Source organism: Phoxinus phoxinus, assembly GCF_949152265.1.
Source record: "Phoxinus phoxinus genome assembly, chromosome: 16".
Taxonomy (NCBI): Eukaryota; Metazoa; Chordata; class Actinopteri; order Cypriniformes; family Leuciscidae; genus Phoxinus; species Phoxinus phoxinus.
Genome location: NC_136891.1, coordinates 13,605,165 through 13,624,586, shown reverse-complemented (window position 1 = coordinate 13,624,586; position 19,422 = coordinate 13,605,165). Strand labels below are relative to the sequence as shown.

Here is a 19,422-nt window from a genome sequence, read left to right as displayed (position 1 = left end):
TGTCTGTGTTTCAACAAACAGTTCAAACTAGGCCTGTATAGTCAGAAAATAAGTGTGCTGTTATTTCGATATATATCAAGGAGAGTGATTTGATTTGTAATGCGATATGATAAGACATGTAATGCGATATAATAAACTGAAGTGTGATTTCAGCTGTTTTCTGACCGATTTCCTGAACACTACCATTGACCAGCCAAAGCAGAGACAATCTTCAAGAGAATCAACATATGAAAGGTTTATAATTGGGACAGAAGAAAGTATTGTAACATAACAAAATGACACACTTCAGCTTTAACATCGCATATGACTGACGTTAAGATAACAAGGCTAAAAGAACAAAACGGCCTAACCTCACATTGAAACTGCAGCTCTCATGTTCAACAGGTTGTGTGATGTTGTTTGACTATTTATGAGTGTTTACACTTGAGTCCTCTTTGAAATAATCAAAGTCACACCTCTTTCAGTTGACCCAAAAGTGAACCAGGTAGTTCTCTTCAATTCATATTATAAATGGATCACAAAGTAGATATATTTTAGTCGTGAAAAAGCCATTTCTGTGTTCAATAAACCCCAGAGAGTCTGCGTCGACGTCTGTCTGTTTCAACTGAGCAGTGTCGAGCAAAGGCCACGGATTCAATTCCATCTCGAGTTCACGCTTATTTCTCCAGACATCATTATAGACATTGCACTGACTTGTACAGTGATGACTGAGGCAATGTTTGACGTCTCATTTATTTAGCAGGGAATCATGGGAAACATGATCAATTTGCTATTTTAGGGAAATAGCTTGACATTTGTACAAAATAAAAAGGCAGGGGGAGATATGTCTGGAACATTGTCATAATGGTTTTTCTGGCAGTGATAATCAGGACACGTGTGCACATAGGACCTGCATTTCAATGCATTATTCTCTCTCTCCGTGCAGTGTGTCTACACAAATAAAATAATAATCAGACATAACCTTTCCCAGCCCACAAGTTCAGCAGAAAGGGAATGTTCCTGAGCAGAAAATCAGTGCTGCTGTTGTAACTTTGCGTTATGAAAAAGATTACATTCCCATGACATCAAGAGGAACTGAATCTAGTTTCATATTCACAAATCACAAATGAGATAATCTTAATATCTCAAATGTTTCTCCTACACAGCAACATGATTAAATTGAGAGCAAATGCTGAAGGCTACTGCTTCTTATATGTTTCTCCTGATAAAAAGCCGCCTGTAATCTTACAAGTTTCCTCTACGTCTCAAACTGTGCTCAGAATAATCAGCCTATAGGAATTACATTTTTTGTTATATCTAGTTCAGTCATGAAACTGCAGATGGCGCAGGCTGATACGTCCTTAATGCAATCTGTTAGCAATCACATCATTACCACATGGCACAAGCTGATTGACCTCTGCTGATTCTGCAGCCAATGAGAATGCTTGCTCTACTTTCAAATAGTCAGGTTCATTGTTTGTTCAAAACTAGTCAGATCTCCTCTGAACCCCTCCACCTCCCCAGCTCCACCTGCCTAGATCTGCTGATGGATTTATGCAATGTGTGTCTATTTATGCGGCAGCAGCAGATCTTACATGCTCACATCAGCGTGTCTGTGTATATATTAGTCCATACTAGATCTGCAGAAGCAGCAGCGTAGCAGATTCATTCCGCCAATTCCACATAAATGAACACTGCCATTTTCATTAACATGCCAACAATATTCTGAGAGTTGTCATGGTTAAAATGTGATAATATAGCTTTAATATCAAAACCATGTCTTCTAAAAAGCAACAAAATTAACTGGAAATGAAATGGATATTTCCGCTTAAGTTTCCTGCAAACCGGCTTTGAGATGAATGGTAATGCTGACGGATAGTGTTCTTCTCCAGGTATTTGAAAAAAACCTGGAAAATTTCAAAAGAGCAGGGGGACCGCTCTGAGCAATAGGCCTGAGGGGCTTCTGCTGATCTCAGAGGTTTCAGTTGTGATAAAGCCACCCCTAATTATGAGCTCAACACACACACACAAGCACGCACGCACACACACGCTTCAGTGAGTCTTTAAGTGGAAAGAATCAGTGTGTTTGGCTTGTGCTCAGACACATACAAGAGACGTTGTTCGTTCAGGAAGTTACGCCTCCTCTCTGTCGCCCTTTTCAAAATGCATACCCGCAACCAAGATAAACTACGCTGCCAAACATAATAATATTGATAAATGTGAAATATGCACACGCCACACAAGCGCCAGACAATAAGGTTTAGCAGGAAAATAACCGACAGATAGAGACAGAGAGAGAGAGAGAGAGAGAGAAAATGTGAATTTAAACAGAGCACTCGGGCAGACTGGCACCAATCTAAATGTAATTGTGTAAATTCACCGGTTCCACTCGGTTCTCCCTGTCCGAGGTGAGATAAGCGTGTGATTGGCTAGAGGGAGATGAAAAAGCCAGCGAGCGCTCCATCTAAAGCCACGTCTAAAGCAGACCTGGAAAACGTCTTTTGCCAAAATAAAAAAAATAATAATATGAAAGTTCAAATGCGATTGATGGGGGAGAGGGGCTCCTGTTTGAATTTCAATCAGAGAGCGAGCGAGTGGGCCGGCGTACTGTGCCGCCACTGGGGACACAGAGAATCTCTCTGTAATGAAACCATGCATACGCTGCTCTCTCTCTCTCTCCCACTCTCCGGAAGACGGTCGTCGCTCCGTGCCTCCTCATACGAGCTGTATATCTGTTCTCACCGAGTCTTGCCACGTTTAATACGGGCACCATGGAAACCCGCGGAGAGAATGGCATCACAGAGCTCAAATGAAGGCACAAGGCCCTTATATGCAGTGTGACTGAGTGTTTACTCTCATACGCTTCCAATTTTATAAGGGCGGTGGTATACAGCGCATGGTTTGAGTCATGATTATCATATAAACACACACCACACACACACACACGGCTCTTAAGGGTGAGTGGCGTCGATGATAACAGCTCCACACTCTCTCTTGTTTACTTTGTTTTCCAATTATGTTTCTGAAGAAGCTCCAGGCAATTATTTATGTGCAAATACAACACACCGAGAGGGGGGAAAAAACACTTTCACTAGAGGTGTGCTGCTGCAAGAACAGGAAGACCCTTGTTTCAATGTCGCTTAAGGTTCGTTCTGAAACTGCAGCTGAACCCGAACCTCCATCTGCTCCAGGGGAGCCCAAAGCCTGCGTTTTGTCTCTTTTGTGTGTGTTTATGTGTGTATGATCACAGCAGGAGTGTGTACACAGAAGAACACCCAAACACCTGTGCAAACTAGGTGCAAACCTCCTGTATTTACACTTCGAGGGACAATTCACCCAAAAATGAACATTTTGTCATCATTTACTCACCCTCCTGTCATTCCAAACCTGTCTGACTAATGCCCATACAGTGAAAGTCAATGTTGTTTTGGACCCCACGACTTTCATTGTGCGGACAAAATAGTTTTCCACAGAAGGAAGGTCATAAATGTTTGGAAGAAGGGGGGGGGGGGGGGGGCGCAATGCGACTGGAAGTCGTTCATTTTTAATAAAAATTGGCAGTTATTCAGCTAACAAGCATGTCACACTAAGCCGTTCAAAGCTTCCCAAAGATAGCAAATTGGTATTGGGCCGATTGTGGTTGGATTTCGGCTGCTTTTAGCCCACATACCACATTGAATTACGGCCCAAAAGCTACTTGCCGAAAGTAAACCAGATCCATGCCGGAAGCAGACCAAAACTCCTCAACAACTTCTTCCATGTCCCCAGAAATCAGCCATAACTGGCCCACAACAGAGCCAGATGCTTTTTCCTTAAGTCCAAAGGAATATTTTATGATCCCTGAAATTTGGCAATATCGCAAGCAAAAAATTTAAAGTGCTTTAATCGCTGCCACCTCCCGCAACAAAATGAATATGTACTTGTTAAAAATGTCATGGCACCAAAGGTGTGGGGGAGCCGCGCAGACTAACCTGCACACTTGGTTCTGGTGACGAGAGCTGGCCCGGGCTGCCCGGTTCCCCCCTCTCCCGGGCGGGTCAGCAACACTCGGATCTCGTACTCTGTGTCGGGATCCAGGTGCCAGAGTTTGTAATTGGGCGAGTTGACGGCATGGGTCTCGGTCCAGCTTCCAGAAGTCATCCTATACTCCACCTCCTTCAGGATGATGGGGCCGTCCCCAAAGATGGAGTTGGCGTTCAGCTGGATTAGCAGGTATGTTGGCCCGACGGCCAGCAGCTGAGGTGGAGCGATGGGTCTCGGGGGCTCTGGGAGAATAAAGATAAACCTCACATAAAAGTGTTTCACAGAGAAAGACACGGCTACGTGCGATCAAATTTGAATCCAAACAATCCCAATATGTCACATAGAATAAAAAAGCAAATATTTTATCAGATCTAATTCATTTAATTTCATTAATAGCTGCATGCTGAATATCTGTGAGAGCCATATTTTGCAGAACACTTGAAGTCCATTTATAATAGCTAGTCAAAAACTTCATAATTTAGTTTTTCATGACCATTTTCTACATTCTCTGAGCATTACAAATAAACCTATACCTACTTGAATATGTCAATTCATTTAATGCTACAATTGGCTAACCTCTTTGCTTGTGACATTGAATAGGTGTTACTATGTAAATGTAGGTGGTCATATGCTAACGAGCTCTTGATTTCTGAATGAGGGGTTTTACTTTTTCATAGTGCAGATGCACAGGCAAATGTATTACACCACACACCAGACAATCCAGATGGTAAATTTAGTAACTGTGTGTGTGTGTGTGTGTGTGTGTGTGTGTGTGTGTGTGTGTGTGTGTGTGTGTGTGTGTGTGTGTGTGTGTGTGTGTGTGTGTGTGTGTGTGTGTGTGTGTTTGCTGATACATTTGGCTCCACAGAGAAGCGGAGAGATATCTCATTCGTACATAAAAGTCAATCATCTATGTTTTACTGGAGGGGACAAACAGAAAGCTGTTTTTCTATGTATTCTGCTCGGTGTAAGTGTAGAGATCCTCCACGATGATCTTCACATGTCTCTGAGAGTCTGGACACTACTGATGAATTTATGGTTATGAATAAATCATGCAAGATGGAGCAGTTGACTTCAAACCAGCGTCAGCACAAGACATCCTGACACTTGTTTAGATGACATATAAAGGTTCTCGCTATATAGTCCCTCATCAGCATTTCATTGATTTTGATGAGGAGTTTAAAGCTGCGAGACGACAGACAGCTCAAGCTGAGAGACCATCAGATGGAGACACACACTCTCGCTCTCCTCCACAGATGGCTCCTGAACTCTCTATTTGTCTCAGCTAATTAACCAGCCCACATGAAGCTCACACACACCAAAAACCAACAGGCCCGTCGCGTATTCCTACACGGCCATGAACGCTTATATGAGGAGCAGATTCACAAACACACGTGGTTATGTACAGTGTATACTGCTCAAGGACAGGATCTTCAGAAAAGCTTTGGCATATGGGGAAAGTGTTCATGAAACGAAATCATTTTTAGCATAATTTTTGCAGTTCTGGTTGGTGATACTTGTATACAAAGTACACAATTTACCTTTAAATATGCTACTATGACGAACTATTTGACTGCAAAATAACACCACTGATCAACCGCAATCAGTACGGTTTTATTTTATGGAAAACAATTTATATTTTAATTCAGCAGGAAGTATTAAATTGATTAAAAGTGAAATTTATAATGTTACAAAATAATTCGGTTTCAAATAAATGTTGATTTAATTGGCCGTGATTTAATTGAAGATATGTCATAAATCAATAATGCAAATTCAATATTTCACATATTTAAATGAATTTACTCAATTAGCCTATAGGTTTTAATGAAAAGTGAAGATGACTGAAAAAATAATAACCCCATGAATTACAATGAGCATTAAAATAATTAATAACAACAACTTCTTTGTGCCTTCTGGCACATCTTACCCCAAAGGTCTAATTGTATCTTTTCACTTCCAAATAAAAACTATACATTTTACTCCACAAATCTAAAAACATTAATGAGTTCACAAATGTCTCATTAACAAGTAGACACAAAAACTTTGATATTCAATATAATACAATGCCATAGATAACTATTTTCAGGAGACACAAAACTAGATCAATTAACATCATAAACGGTTTGGACTGATCACATATCACAAATGTTGATATTCAAATGACAAAATTAAAAATGAGCATAGGTATTTGAGACGAGATTTTGTGGCATCTATGGTCAAGAGAAATAAATAACGTGTGTGGCTCATCTTACCCCGTCTTACCCGACTCGCATACCCTCTCGTACTGCTTATTTAAAAATGTTTATCACAATGAACTTTATCAGTATAATCAGCAGCTGTTGAATATTTTTTTAATTTTGTGAATAAATCAGTGTTTAAACCGTTGGCGTTCCTGTAAATGAGACCTGTGTAATGCGGTTTATGTCTTAATGGAATAAAGGAAAGGAAGGAAGGAAGGAGAGTTAATTGATTTATTGTGTGTTCCTGCAGGAGGAGGTGCTGGTATCCCTGTGCAATCAAAGCCGGCTTATTTTAATACTCTAATCTGATTCCGCTGTGTTGTGTTGTGTGTGACACCACTAACAGCAACACGCCAAAATTACATTTCACCAAGTAATCGAATCACAACCACTAATGTACAAAAGCACTGCCCTTGCAGAGCCACACACACACACACACACACACACACACACACATGTACCCACACGCACACACTCACTCACTCACTCACTCACACACTCACACACTCACTCACTCACGCACACACTCACTCACTCACGCACGCACGCACGCACGCACACACGCGCACACGCATACACACAGGCACACACACACACACACACATACATGTACCCACACTTACTCACACACACACACACACACGTACCCACACGCACACACGCACGCACGCACACACACACACACACACACACACACACACACACACACACTCCCTGACTCACTCACTCACTCACGCACACATACACACACGTTCACATACATGTACCCTCACACACACACACACACACAAACTCACGCGCACACACACACACACACACACCCACACTCTTGGACATCTTCCTTGTTGTCTTGTTTTGAGTCTTGTGATGACATCACCTCTGTAAACTGCACTTTTATTTCTCATGTATTATTTTAAATGTGACATTTACCGGAGCGGGTTTCGTCAGTCACTCACTGACATACTAGACGTTACCCTTTCCAGCCGGTTATTACAGCGAACGGGTGAATCAGCAAACCTTTCCAGAGCAGGTGCAGGTCATATCTCATCCCGACATCAGAAGACACACATCAGGAGATATGTGTGTGTGATATCTGTCTCCACAGACCCCGCACAGGGCAAGTGTGTGTCTCAGACGCTCCTCCAGGTTTGTCGTGATAGACAGCATGTGATATAAAAGATGTTGTTTATTTCCGTGTCCATCAACAGAGCACATGCAATCACTGCCTTTTACCACTAATGAAGAGACTCGGGAAGCAAAGCCACATCAAATATGCATTAATGTGTACGGCTGCGCTTATTTACCGGGCTCCTCAGAAAACAAAGCGTCTGAGAGCAAACAGGGCTTTTTAAGAAGCCAGCAAAAAGCCTCGTTCGTTTGTGCTTGAACCTGCAGACAAACGACATTCATCTCAATTCATTAGAGCCCCTGACACACACACACACACACACACACACACAGAGGGACACAAGCACAGGGCTTTTAGTGGACCGCCGGCTAAATTGGCGAGTGAATGGAGAGTGAATGGAGAATGCAGTATTCATGCATTAGCTGAAAGCAGCCCGAATCAGGGTTATTAAACAGTCACCAGTTTATTTATACATTCAAGATTTTAAAATTGATATAATTCTATTCTGCCTGAGATGGTCAGCAGGAAATAAACAACTTTTTTCCAGTGTTGTTTGTATTGCATTTCTTTTTAGACAGAATACACTTCGTGAGAGTCATTAGCCACGTTTCCATTACAGATTTGTGAAAAACTTGTGCGTTTTTTTCTAAATGTCGACAAATAAACGATTGCGAAATGACGGCGTTTCCATTAACCGATGTTATGCGACTAAAACTTTTTTTTTTCCTCTCGCGATAAGTCATTCCAGAAATGATGGTGACGGACATTAGTAGGTTTATGTATATCTCAGCCACCGCACTGGCCATTATTATTAATGTAAGGAGACGTGTGTGTTATCCATCATTAATGGCAAGGAAAGACCGTTATACTGTGAGTGTTTCTGGCTGTTTCTCCCTCATTTCTGCTTCAAGGTCTCGATTGTGCCTTTCTTTGAGGTTTAGAATCCAGTATTCCTGTAATTCTTTTGTCTTTTATGAATTTAATAAAGACATATGTCTCGTATTCTGTCCAAACACACCGTGCCTTCTACGTCAGGTGACCGTAAATGCACAAAAACAGTTTCCATTGCATTTTTTCCATCGCAACTTTTTTGCGATAAATGGGATTTTTTTGCGAACTTGACGTGTTTCCATTGGGCATATTTTCAATTTGCGCAATTTGAAGGGTAATGGAAACGCGGCTAATGAAATGCGTGTTATTGTGAACAATTCCTCTGTGCTTATGTTTTATTAATTTAATTGTTTTTTAACTGTTATGTTTAATGAAACGGTCATAACTGGATCTTCTGGTGAGACGTCAGTCTTCTCTCTGCTGACGTATGCAGGATACTCCAATCATTTAGTTTGATTAAGCCCCGCCCCTTTCTTACAATTGGCTGCAAGCTCACATTCAGATCTGCCTCCATCCAATCAACAACTGATGGACTGAACCAAATCAAACCCTACATTTGTTTGATAATCTATTGAGCTCGGCTGTAAGTCACAGTATGGAAGAAAGATCTGACGCTACTTCCATTACATCGCAACAGCATTGATTGACAGAATGAAACTGAGAGGAACCTATCAGTATTGACCCTCGTGTCATTCATAAACTGTATTCTGCTATCTCAGTGACACAAAAGAAGCATCATCAAGCTAAAAAACAACAACATAAAGATATCACAAAAGTGGCCAAACATTTGAAGGGAACATTATCACTGAATAATGACTTAAAAGCCAAAAATCATTTACCCAGCCCCTGGAATACAGTGCACAAGACATATATGAATGACTTTAATTATGTTTATGTTATGTTTTATGTTATATTTTACGCTATAGTATAGAAAAAGAGCTGTGTGATGATCCTTCAAAAAATATTTCGTTTTCCACTGTCAGCGTATGGGTTTGGAAGGCGAGGATGAGTGAATGATGACATAATCTTCACATTTTAAGACAACTTTTCCTTAAAGTTTTTGTAATTAATAATCAAACTAAATATGTACTAATTTGTTGTTAGCGATAATGGCCTTGGATTGAATGTGGGTTTTACCAACGTTAATTTCCACAGAATGGAGCCGTGGACGAGTGCTGAGAGCGAGTGTGTGTTTCTGTCAGGTGTCACTGGCTGTTTCACGCGGGTCATCCATCATGTGTGTGTGACATGAGCCAATGATAGTGATGTGCCCTGCTGTTACCCTTCCTGAAGCCCTGTCTCATCTGTCTTTCCCTCACACACACACACGCACACGCACACACACACACACACACACACTCGATCATTCTCTCTCTCTCTCTCTCTCTCTCTCTCTCTCTCTCTCTCACACACACACACACACACACACACTCACACACTCACACACTCACTCACTCACTCACACACTCACACACTCACACACTCACACACACACACACACACACACACACACACACACACACACACACACACACACACACACACACACACACACACACACACACACACGATCATTCTCTCTCTCTCTCTCTCTCTCTCTCTCTCTCTCTCTCTCTCTCACACACACACACACACACACACACTCCCATCATGCAATAGGAAAACACACTTGCCCTCGACTCAACATCTTATAGTGAAAGAAATAATGTGTTTTTTTGTCATTTATTTCACAGGCGCGAGGACCCGGCAGGGACGTGTTTGATCAAAGCAAGGCCGCGTTAAAAAAAGAAAAGGTAAAGAGAGAGAGAGAGAGAGAGAGAGAGAGACAGACATAAAGGGAAGGAGAATATGTGAGGGAGGAAAAGCAAAAGGAAATATTTCCTGTGGGAAGCGTCACAGCTTTTTTATTTTGAAGTTTTGATGGGGCCTGTGAAGGGAAGAGATGACAGACGCGAGTGAATCTGGATCAGGGACACGGCAATCTAACACCTGACGGACAGCGATAGAGAGAGCAGGAGACACACTCATCCCTCTCTCTCTCTCTCTCCGCGCTGACAGGACATGTGATCACCTCTCACACACTCATCACGCCTCAAACGCTGCTCTGACCCCTGACATCTCACACACCACACCACAGTCTGACCCACAATGCACCGCTCAAAAGTTTGACTTTTTTTTTTAAAGAAATGAATACTTTTATTCAGCAAGGATGCATTACAATGATCAAAAGTAAAGACATGTATAATGTTACAAAAGATTATATATCAAATAAATGCTGTTCTTTTGAACTTCCTATTGATTAAAGAATCCTGAAAAATCAAAGTGTCTGCAGAAATATGAATTGTTTTTTAATATTAATAAAATAATAAATATTTCTTGATCATCAAATCAGCACATTATAATGATTTCTGAAGGATCATGTGACACTGAAGTCTGGAGTAATGATGCTGAAAATTCAGCTTTGATCACAGGAATAAATTACAGTTTAACATACTGTATATTCACATAGAAAACAGCCATTTTAACTCGTAACAATATGTCAGTGTTTTCACTGTATTTTTGATCACATAAATGCAGCCTTGTTGAGCAGAAGAGATCTAACCGACCCCAGACTTTAGGCTAGTGCTGTTTGCACTGACTGATGACAAATAAGGGAAAACCAGCTCAGTAATTCCTTTCATAGAAAAGAAAACTGGAGTAATGTGGGCATTACGGAAGATGTTTGTCAGGTGTGTCCGAGTGTTGATGTGAGTGTGAGAGCAGCAAGTGTGTGTTCACTGAAAGCCACTGAATCATTGATGTGTTTCACAGTCAGGAACCCGACGCTTGTGACATTAATGAAGCGCTTTCTGTTCTTCATTCTCTCAGATGAAGCTTTCGGAGTTGTTGACATTTTGGCTCTTTTGGTTTGTTTGCGTTTGTTCTGTGTGTGTATCAGACGACCGCGCTTCATCAAACTTTAACGATCCGTCAGCATACGCAGAGCTGGTGTCTTTAAAATCTCCCTGGTTTCAACTCGTGATCTCCGGCTGTCTCTCCAGGCATATTTACCAGCGATCAGGCGTGTGTTTGCGACGGGGTGCCGCGCGCTCACAGGAGCCTGACAGCCTGTTATCTAGTCATTAGGAAATCACAAGTAGCAAACAATCATCGTCTCTCACGTCTCGCTCCTGCACTTGGAGGAATCTGGAGATTTCTCTGGTTTCTTCAGTGGTTCATCATAAGCAGCACTTTTGAGTGCATAACGTTCTGTGTTTGACTGTACGATTCATTGGAGATAAAAAATAAAAAAACAGGTCTATCATAGACTTCCCAAACTTTCCAAAGAAAAACATTATTGCGATTTTAACTTAATATTTCAGTAATTTAATGACACTGTCACAAACTCTCAGTTTAGTTTTCATTCTCATGGACTTTTTAATGAGAAGTTTGCTTCTCATTATTATTATTCGTGTTTCCCGCCACCAGTTTGTTATCAGTGTGTTTCCTCGGCTCTTGTTTGTGTTTAGCGCGCACTGATGCACATGCTGGATTATTAGTTTATTTGATCAGTAAATTATTTAGAATTAGCAATCTTTCTGACTCCTCATCATCTTTGGAAACTTCATCATTGTAACAGACACCTTCACTTGGTCATGATGTTCTGATATTTAGTTAATGGTCACATGACATGCATGTACTGTAAACGGATTTTTCTAAAGTGTTAGGGTTTTTGATTGGTTTTGTTTTAACTCTTTCCCTGCCAGTGTTTTTTTTTTTTTTTTACCATTTTATTTTTTGACCATTTTCACAAAGGTTTCATGGCCCCGAGAATATTTTGTTGAATGAATATCGGAATATGCAATATATCACACGAAAGAACTGAGCAAAAAAAAAAAAAAGTATTCTAACTTTATGCATTCTTTTTTTTTAATCAAAATGTGGGTTTCATAAAAAAACAACATTTTAAGCAAAAAGCTGAGAAAATTGAACAGCCCAAAAGTTACATTCCGTTTAATTCATTCTCAGCTTTTCATTATCTCACAGGGTCCAGATCTATTAGTTCTTTAAGGCCTTTAGAGTAGACGGATGCTTTTCTCCTGTGACGTCAGGCTCAAAAAAGCAAAAGCCTTCCAGTTCCAGCTAGATGTGCCATTTTGAAGAGCGAGGTCTTCCTGCAGCTGCACAAGGAGACGATCTCCAAACCACTGGTATCCAATAAAAACAGGGCGGTGCTTATCGACCGCTTGAATCTCTTTCACAGCACACGTCTTGTCAATTCAGTTTATTCCCTACAAGCGAGAGCAGGCTAATGTCATTACTCCAAACCCTGGGCTAAACTCGCCGAGGCCACAACTGTTGTGTTGTGTTATTCCCCTCTCCCATCTCTCTTGCTGCAGCTGGAGGACACACAGATCGATCCTTCTCCAGTAAGAATTTGCCACTGAAATTTCCATTTGTTACAAAGCGGCCCCAAACAGCCGTGAGGGCCCGCTGTCGCCCCGCATTAGGGACAGCGGGAGCTAATAAAGCACTAGCCCGGGGTCACGAGCGACAATAGGCAACTCCATGCCAGCTCCCATTAGCGCACGCACAAATCCATGGCCCAAAAATTTCCGCTGAAATTAGCATCTTTGGTATCTGTGTAGCAGGATGTCAGCTGGGGATGTGTGGTGGAGATATCTGAGCTGTCAGAGCGCTTGAGACTCAACCGGCCCTTCTGCCCTCCGGCCGCCGCTAACTATCGCACTCCTCTCAGAGTCGCATCTGCACACGGGACCAAACACAGCAGCGCTTCCGCACGCTCTCGGGTTCGGGGGAGGTCGCCAGAAACACCCAACGACATTTGTTTGCGTAAACAGGTTGTGCATATTAATATGGCATCATGCGCCCAATGGTCATTGAAATATGAATGCATTTGTATTATTTAGCAGCGTTTAAATAAGCAGATGGTCGCTGTAGCCATGGCTGTTTCTTCTTGACTTCGGGTGGGAAGGCCTTAAACTAGTTACAGCTTTTATTCATTATATCTATATAGACGATATATGCGCAATATATCGGCCACCATATTGGTATCGCCGATATATGTTCATTTTTAATGTTATCGTTATCAGCCCGATAAGAAAATTTGTCCAGTATATTAAAGCTGATAAAAAATTGATTATTTCCTTCAGATGAGACACTTCAGATGTTCACTGTTCACCATGATGATTTTGAATTGCTTGAAATATGATTGGAATTGTTTCAAACAAGGAAAATACAGTAAAGTGCAACATGTGCAGCACAAGTCTGTCATATCGGCTACATAAAATTATAATGAGAACATAATTCTAATCGTGTGCTTGGGACATGGATTTAATGGTAAGACTTTTGTTTTTGTAATCAGACTCTCAAAAATTATATAAAACGTTGTATTTAGATTTATCGGCCAAAATATCGGTTACTCGCTTTTAAATCCAAAGAAGTATCGGTTATTGGTAGCGACCAAAATTTTCATATCATTATATGATAATAAACAACTCTGTACCCTTTTGTAATACATTCACAAAATAAATGAAGACTCATCAAATTAGAATATAGAGTCTGACTCTGAACTTTATGTTTTAATATAGAGAAACTGACAAAGACAGCATCAAAACAAAGCAAGCCTTTACCTCTGACTATGAGCCCAGCGAAGTTGGAGACGCCGGACCCTCTCTCTGATTGGGTGACGCAGCGGTACAGATCTTGGTCCTGACTGGTCACCTCTCTCAGTCTGAAGGAGGCCGCAAACTTCCTGTGGTTGATGTTTTTCTTCTCCGCCACTGGAATGTCCTCTCCGTTACGCCGCTATACATGTCAACAGAGCAAGAGAGGTGAACAATAAAATTTATTGGTTTAATTCAGTCATTTCCTCAACATTGTCATAATTCAGCCAAAGTGTGTCAATATTCTCAATGTTTCATGTGCTTAAACTTGAGTTCATCAATGCCTTTGAATATGGATTTATGGTTGTTTATTGCAGAAGTAAGTTTACTGTAAAGCAAATGTACTGAACTATCTATCTAACTATCTATCAAAATATATATATATTTTACAAAATAATCTGGACCAATAATCAAAGCCATACGCCTAACATTGAGTTCCAAATTTGAAGTTGATATCACAAACATGAAACTGCTAAAAGGTTTTAAAGTACCATTTCCATGATAATTTTCCATTTCAATTTTCCAAATCTCCATTTCCTCTTTTTTTTCCTGGAAAGTGAACAAGTAGTTGTTGTATTTTATTTTAAGGAGATGTTGTTACAGTGTAATTACACAAATAAGTTCAGAGTACTATTAATCAACTCCATGTACTTACTACAGGGTTAAGGTCATAGGGATAGGGTTCGGTTTAGGGTTTGCTGCTTGTAATAATGCATAATTTACTGTTATTACTGGAGTAGGCATATGTAGCATGTCTAACCACGCCACCTTAATAGGGTCTACTCATGGATTTGGGACTTGACTTCATAAGAGCACCAGCGTTCAGGCTTGTTCTGGTGGGATGAAGCTCCTGTAATCTGCTCGACTGTCACAGGCGATCTGTGTGAGTGAAGTGTGTGTGCGTGTGCGACAGAGGATCATTCATTAGCCCCTTTAACACTGACATCTCCTATTAGTCAGAAGACACCAGCACTTGCTTGCTTTCCTTCATTTCTTCACCTCCTCATGTATCAGAGCAGAAAAGGTCACTTTTCATACGCACTGTCAGGCACTTCCTCTTTCAATCGTCTCTGCATGTGAAGCCCTCTCATTAGTTAATCACAATCACAGGGCTTCACCTCAGCGCGAGCACAACACACAGGCATGAAAACCCTGCTGACACACACATCATTAGGAGAGCAGGATTTTCCTTCGGGATGAATAAAGTGGGAAGATTTGAGGAGACTCTCTCTCTGTGACAGGCTCGGCTGTAATGAACCCAGAGTCTCTCTCTCGCTGCTTGATTAGTAAGTGTGCTTATATATACCCGTTGACCATGAATATGCGATATAGTTTCCACAAATGATGCAATTCTTTGAGTATAGTGACATCGAACTTAAAAACAGCCGAATTGTTTGCTCCCGCACATCCTGAACTTGACATTCCCCGCCAATTAGGGTGAATCCCATCTCTGATCTAAAGCACGACTGCAGTTTTAGTTCAATGGTCCTCCAACGGTGGGTCGCAACCAAAAAACAACTGCAGGGGGAAATATGTTTAAAAGTGTATTTTTTTACTAAAACTGCTGTCGTTTTTCCACTGCAGTCGATGGCCCACTGTAGACATTCTACTAACTATAAGTAACTTTGCAACTACGTGTCAACTAACTCCTATTGGAGTATCAGTAGAGTATTATTAGACCGTCTGATTAATATCTGCTAACACTTTATTTTATTTTATAAGTAATAGTTAGTAGAATGTCTAAAGTAGATCATCGAAATAAAGAGTAACCGTAATATACGTATGAAATAAAAGGCCACTTCAGTGCATTTATAGAGAGACAATTTCATGACTGTTTCTTGACATCTTTTAAAAAGTGCACTCTTGTAATAATGTCAAATTAAAGTTTTACTTTAAAGCACATTTTAAATCATTACGTTTTAATCAGTTTTTTTTTCTTGCTTTATAGAAGTTCACTTATTTGTATGTGCTGACTAACATACTAAAGCGAATGAAAAGTACCTGATTATAATGTTAACTGTATCCAATATTGAATTTGAAGTTAATATATTGTATGAAATGTATAAAATTGCAACTTCATGTGCAATTACAAATATATTTAAATACATGACATACAGGTTTTAAATGAAATTATATAAATGGTATTTAGTTTACCACAAATGCATGTCAGTACCATATTTCAAAGACAATAGAAGTAATTCTGAAATTAATTAATTTAAATATAAATGTAAACTATAATGCATTTTCATTTAGTTTCATTACAAACTACGCATTCAATTTGCAATTGAGTATATTGTTTTAAAGTGCATTGTTTTGGTAAAAAGTACTCTCTTTTAAAAGTATGCTGAAGTTGGTGTTGATGTGTCAGACTGAGGATACAGTGACGTGTCTGCTTCAGTTCAGCTGAGTGTGTGTTCTCAGTTCCCACCTGCAGCCAGAGCTTGTTGTTGACCGCGTCCCGGACCGTGGCGATGCACTGGAACGTGGCGTTCTGTCCGGCATTCACCTCCACGTCCCCCAGACGCAGGAAGTGAGGGGATTTATCTGCAATGAAGGAAAAGACATTACAACTCTCAAATACCAGAATACTAAACCAGTGCAAAGATGTACACACAGCGTTTAACACACTGGTGGTTACAGGTCAAATTAATGGGTCTATTTTTGGGGTGATGCGGCAAGGTGATTGAAGGTTTGAGGTAGGGGTGGGCGATATGACCACAATCGTATATCACAATATGAATAATTGTATTTCTCGATAGCGATATATATATATCACAATATAGTTATTTTTACTTTAAATAAAGTTTTTATGATATAAAGATTAAACATTTACATAAAAACACAAATCACATAAAAAACTAATACTAGCCCAACTAACGTAACATTTTCCTTCTCAACCATTTACATTAATTTGGTGCAGTAAACGATTTCTGAGGGGCGTGTCCATTCATGAGGGGGAGGGGCCTGGTCTGCACAGCGTGTTTGTGAATTTAGGGGCGGAGCTATCAAGATAAGGGCGTGATCCTTTTTAGTAGGGGCGTGTTTATTTTGGTGATTTCAAATATCAATAGCGTTTCTCAGAAATCGTTTACTGCACCTTTAAGACATAAACAACTGTGTTTATGAGAATACTCGCAAAGATGGGCATTGTATATGACACAAGTGTGTGTATTCGCGTGTATTTCTGTATGAGGAGTGGTTTTATGTGCGCGTGTTTCAGGTATGTGCGCTCAAAAACAGCATCAGGCAGCGCACGCATCTACCGATATGAGTCCTCTTTTGCTGATTATTGCACTTGAACAGTTTAAAATCACTTGTTTTTAAACCGCAAGGCTTAAAAACACATACAAGAATCAACAGGACAGCAACATCACGTCAGTGTAACGGTGATAGAGACGATAGTCCAAAATCTCTACCAGATGACAAATTTATACCAGTTAATCGTGTCTACTGATATATCGACTATCCCTAGTTTGAGGGATATTGACTATTGTGTCCTCGATCAAGACTCTTGTCCTGAGATCATGTGTACTGCAAGTCACTCTGGATAGGACAATCATCTGAGTATTTACAGGATTCATCTGTAACGGTATAGTTTGCCACAGGATGGAAAGGACTGAAACGGTTCTGATAGGACTCATTTTTCCCATTTGATTTCGGATAATTCTCCAATAATGAGTTGCGATCCATGAACCAAAAGCAGCATCAGGTGTCTCTGAAAGAGAAACCACCTGTGGATTCGTCCTCTCTGTCAGACTTTCATTCGCACTCTCTTTAGTGTCTCGTGTCCATTTGGCAGGTGTGTGGTTAGAAGCAGACCGAGAGGAACAACGAGACGGAGAGGACAAGCTGCAGAACACAGACTTAGGCCTACAGCTTGTGTTTTATTAGGCTTTCTCTTCTGTTAAACGTGACTACCTACAATATTACAAGAGTTCATATGATGGAAAACAGAATTTGTCTTGCTATTTCAATGAAAAAATTATATGATAAATAAGTTATGACAACATATGTTTTCACATTACTTTAACTCAATTTTCAACTTTTTTATAAGTTTTATAAGATTCATCTAATTTTCTAAGTCAGTTTAATGTAATTAAAAATGAAATTACTTAAACATTCAACTTGATTGTAATTAAAAAATTTAACTTTTTTTTCCAGTGTTATAATAAGAGTGTGCAACTCAAAATATCATCTCCAGTCCCTCCAGAAAATTTACAGAAAATAAATGACATTTACATTTCATTATGAGCTCTGTAAATTATTTGACACGCTTAGAAATTGTCCAATCATAATAGAAGTCATTGTTACATACGCCTGTGTAAAAACTATTTAAAATGTGAGTTTTGTGTCCTTTAGATGTCAGCAGCTTTGAGCTCATCTATATGCAATAGTCCATCCATCCATCCACCCATCCATCCATCCATCCACCCACCCATCCATCCATCCATCCACCCACCCATCCATCCATCCATCCATCCATCCACCGACCCATCCACCCATCCATCCATCCATCCACCCATACACCCACCCACCCATCCATCCATCCATCCACCCACCCATCCATCCATCCATCCATCCATCCACCCACCCATCCATCCATCCATCCATCCATCCACCGACCCATCCACCCATCCATCCATCCATCCACCCACCCAACCATCCATCCACCCATACACCCACCCACCCATCCATCCATCCACCCATCAGCCCATCCATCCATCCATCCATCCATCCACCCATCCACCCACCCACCCACCCATCCATCCATCCACCCACCCACCCATACACCCATCCATCCATCCATCCATCCACCCACCCATCCACCCATCCATCCATCCACTCTAATAAAGGCTTTTTATATATTTCCAAAGAAGAGTGCCTTGGATTTCCTTCTATTACATGATTGACATATAGTTTGGATTGGCGGTATGGTTCCGTTCTGGGCAAGAACTACCTGCGCATCCATGCAGCCTAGCATGGATAGAGCAGGGAGAGCAGCAATAACCCCCCTTAGGGTAGACAGAACAGAACCAACATGAATGTATTGCAGATATTGTTGATTCAATATTTTAAAGTACAACATAATTCGAGAATTTATTCTGACTCAATTTCTTCTGAACATTTCCTGCACATGTGTGCATGTTGTGTCTAATGACATGGATTCATTGATTCTAATGACATGGATTATGTCTAATGACATTGTGTCTTACATGGATTCAAGGTTTTCTAAACAAAACTTATCATCAAAAGATGGAGCTAATCCGACCTTTCGCGAGTTGGGAAGCGCAATGTTCCGGATTTCATCTGCAGACCACATCACAAAACTCATCATCCGTCCGTCATCCATCCCCACCAACGTTTTTTGACCAATTTTCAAAACCGCACCCGTCCGCCATCCGCTGATTGTTTTAAAATGTATGTGCGATGCAATGTGCGACATGGCTATATGTTGTATCCCCAGAATTCCAATCGGCGCACAGCGACTAAAATA

At 40.6% G+C, this 19,422-nt stretch overlaps 1 protein-coding gene across 26 annotated transcripts in view; it reads right to left on the bottom strand.

Annotated features, from left to right (window-relative positions):
- Positions 1-19,422, bottom strand: part of ptprk (protein tyrosine phosphatase receptor type K) — a 182,926-nt gene that overhangs the window by 84,070 nt on the left and 79,434 nt on the right. For all 26 annotated transcript variants that reach the window (XR_013800614.1, XR_013800615.1, XM_079639051.1 and 23 more), the window contains 3 exons: positions 16,357-16,472; positions 13,896-14,070; positions 3,951-4,244 (listed from right to left, as the gene is read on the bottom strand). Coding sequence is in view for 24 of the 26 variants with exons in the window: in XM_079639051.1 (XP_079495177.1) it covers positions 3,951-4,244; positions 13,896-14,070; positions 16,357-16,472 (585 nt within the window). In the remaining 2 variants the exon portion in view is untranslated. The remainder of the gene's footprint in view (positions 1-3,950; positions 4,245-13,895; positions 14,071-16,356; positions 16,473-19,422) is intronic.